The sequence below is a fragment of the Dama dama genome, chromosome 1 (assembly GCF_033118175.1).
Source record: "Dama dama isolate Ldn47 chromosome 1, ASM3311817v1, whole genome shotgun sequence".
Taxonomy (NCBI): Eukaryota; Metazoa; Chordata; class Mammalia; order Artiodactyla; family Cervidae; genus Dama; species Dama dama.
Window position 1 is genome coordinate 76,361,064 of NC_083681.1, and position 2,740 is coordinate 76,363,803.

Consider the following 2,740-nt stretch of genomic DNA (forward strand, 5'->3'; position numbering starts at 1 on the left):
TAGCAGAAAAAAATAGATGAGAATATTCCAATTCGTGATATATTTTGGAAGTAGAGTCAATAGGATTTATTTAATTTTTATGAGAGTAAAAAATAACTGAAGAGCACTGAAATTTTTTTGTCTGAACAATAGCATGAAAAATTATATCATTTAGCAAGGTAAAAGGCAACACGTTAAATTTTGTATAGGAAGTGCTACATATTGTGGAAAATAAAAAGTTAGTTTTGTAAATACTAAATTGCCATTTAGTTGCTTGTCCACATTTAGAGATGCTGCATATACATATTTGAAAATTAGGGGAAACACAGGGTTTGGAGACACACAATTAGACTGTTGCAGTGTTTACTGGTCAGGAAAAGGGAAATATCCACTTAAAGACCTAAGAAGTATCAGTGAGATCTGGGACAATTCAGGACAGAAACCTTCTTTTCATGATTTGATCTACTCACATTGATTATGTAAATTACCATGAACCTCACTTTTACAGTTTTGTGACTTCACTGAATTCCCTTCCAGTCCATTCTTGTTGTTCCACTTAAAAAAAAAATTCAGCTAAAGCATTAATTCCTCTGGAAAATCTTCTCTGGTTTAATTACTATTGATGCATAACTGTACTATGACTCACCATTTGTGAATTTCCTTATAACTTATTATACGGATCTGGAATTATCTTATCCCTATTCCTGTATTATATCATGAGGGCAACTTATTCAACTTGGAGATGCACTATCAATGACACATTGGACATGAAAAGACTCTTGACATACATTCTTTTAATTGAATATATAACAGCAGATGAAAATTTTAAAAGTTTTCCCCTTGTTTTGTAGGTACACTGCTTCTAACAAGTGAAAATAGAATTTAGACAGACTAGATGGAAACAAGGAACAATGTAACTTACTTCATCCTCTGGGCCTCACACAGAATCCAAAGGAGCAGAAAGTCCTTTTTGTTACGTTCTTATTCTTCTATATCTTGACTGTGGTGGGAAACCTGCTCATAGTTGTGACTATAACTGTCAGTAAGAACCTGAACTCACCGATGTACTTTTTTCTTGCTAGCTTATCATTTATGGATGTAACTTACTCTTCTTGTATTACACCTAGACTGATTTCAGACTTGTTCTTTGGGGGGAAAATCATGTCCTTTAAATCTTGCATGACCCAGCTATTTACAGAGCACTTTTTTGGTGGATCAGAGATTGTACTTCTGCTGGTGATGGCCTATGACCGCTATGTGGCCATCTGTAAGCCCTTGCATTATTTGGTGATCATGAGGCAGAGGGTATGTGTTGTGTTGCTGGTGGTGTCCTGGGTTGGAGGTTTCCTACACTCAGCAATTCAACTCAGCACTGTTTCCGGGCTCCCATTCTGTGGCCCCAATGTCATTGATCACTTTATCTGTGACATGTTCCCTTTACTGAAACTCGTCTGTGCTGACATCCATGTCACTGGCGTCTTAGTTGTGGTCAATGGAGGACTGATCTGCACTCTTGTGCTTCTGCTCTTACTCGTCTCCTACGGAGTCATCCTGCACTCTCTGAAGAACCTGAGTCAGGAAGGGAGGCGGAAAGCCCTCCAGACCTGTGGTTCCCACATCACTGTGGTTGTCTGCTTCTTTGTTCCCTGTATTTTCATAAATGCAAGACCGGCTAAGACTTTTCCCATTGACAAATCAGTGAGTGTGTTTTATACCGTCATAACTCCCATGCTGAACCCACTAATCTACAGTCTAAGAAATTCTGAGTTAACTAATGCTATGAAGAAGATCTGGAGAAGAAACATTTTTATCTCATATTAAATAAATGCATCATTTACTATGAAGGGAGACATTTGACATCAGAGTCCATTTTCCTAGAATGCTGAAGTCATTTTAAAATTTGTTTCTGGATTCACTTTCTCCAGTGAATATATATTAATTATTTTTAAGTAATGTAATTATAGAACTATGCTATTATTAACAGTTTCCCTCCCTACTATAATGGAAGGTCTATAACTCCTTGTTTATCACTGTACCTAGAAAGGCATAATGCCTGTATAGTGAGAATTAATAATATATGGTGATGAAACTTGTAGTGGGAAAATTATACACAAAATTTTTAATTTCATATGTTTTTGTTTGAAAGTAATATTGAACTAAGATATTAATCAAGATTTTCCAGGTGGTGCTTGTGGTAAAGAATCCATCTACCAACGGAGGAGATCAGGGTCAGGATGATCCCCTGGAGAAGTGCGTGGCTACACACTCTTGAATCACCATTGTCAGAGGAGTTTTGTGGGCTACAGTTCATGGGTTGCAAAGAGTCAGACATGACTGAAGTGACTTAGCATGCATTAGTAAACAGAATGAATGAAAACCAAACAATATGGGATAAAGTTTCAAATAAATTTCCTATTTCTCTCAGCATCTTCCAGCCCTCATTCTCAGCTGTTGTTGGGTCACTAAGTTGTGTCCAACTCTTTGCTACCCCATGGACTGCAGCATGCCAGAGTCCCCTGTCCTTCACTCTCTCCTGGAGTTTGCTCAGATTCATGTCCATTGAGTCAGTGATGGTAGAGGTTGGCCTTAAATTTGTTTCTTTTCATCTGGTAATAATCTTGGTACATGCAAGTGTATTTAACATACAGATATTTGTTTCTATATGTATATTTAACACTCGCTTTTACTATGCAAAATCTTGAAAATGTTCTCATTCCAGTCCATATATTATGTGCATTTTACAGGCAAGATTACTGGAGTG

At 37.1% G+C, this 2,740-nt stretch overlaps 1 protein-coding gene across 1 annotated transcript; it reads left to right on the plus strand.

Moving 5' to 3' along the window:
* The first annotated feature begins 1,041 nt into the window (after positions 1–1,041).
* LOC133062625 (olfactory receptor 4A47-like) lies at positions 1,042–1,800 on the plus strand. The gene has a single exon (XM_061151905.1). The coding sequence runs from the start codon at positions 1,042–1,044 to the stop codon at positions 1,798–1,800; it is 759 nt and encodes a 252-aa protein (XP_061007888.1).
* Positions 1,801–2,740: the final 940 nt, after the last annotated feature.

Excerpts from the sequence above, each read along its gene's own strand:
- LOC133062625 (XM_061151905.1), top strand. The coding sequence starts at position 1,042 with ATGTACTTTTTTCTTGCTAGCTTATCATTTATGGATGTAACTTACTCT.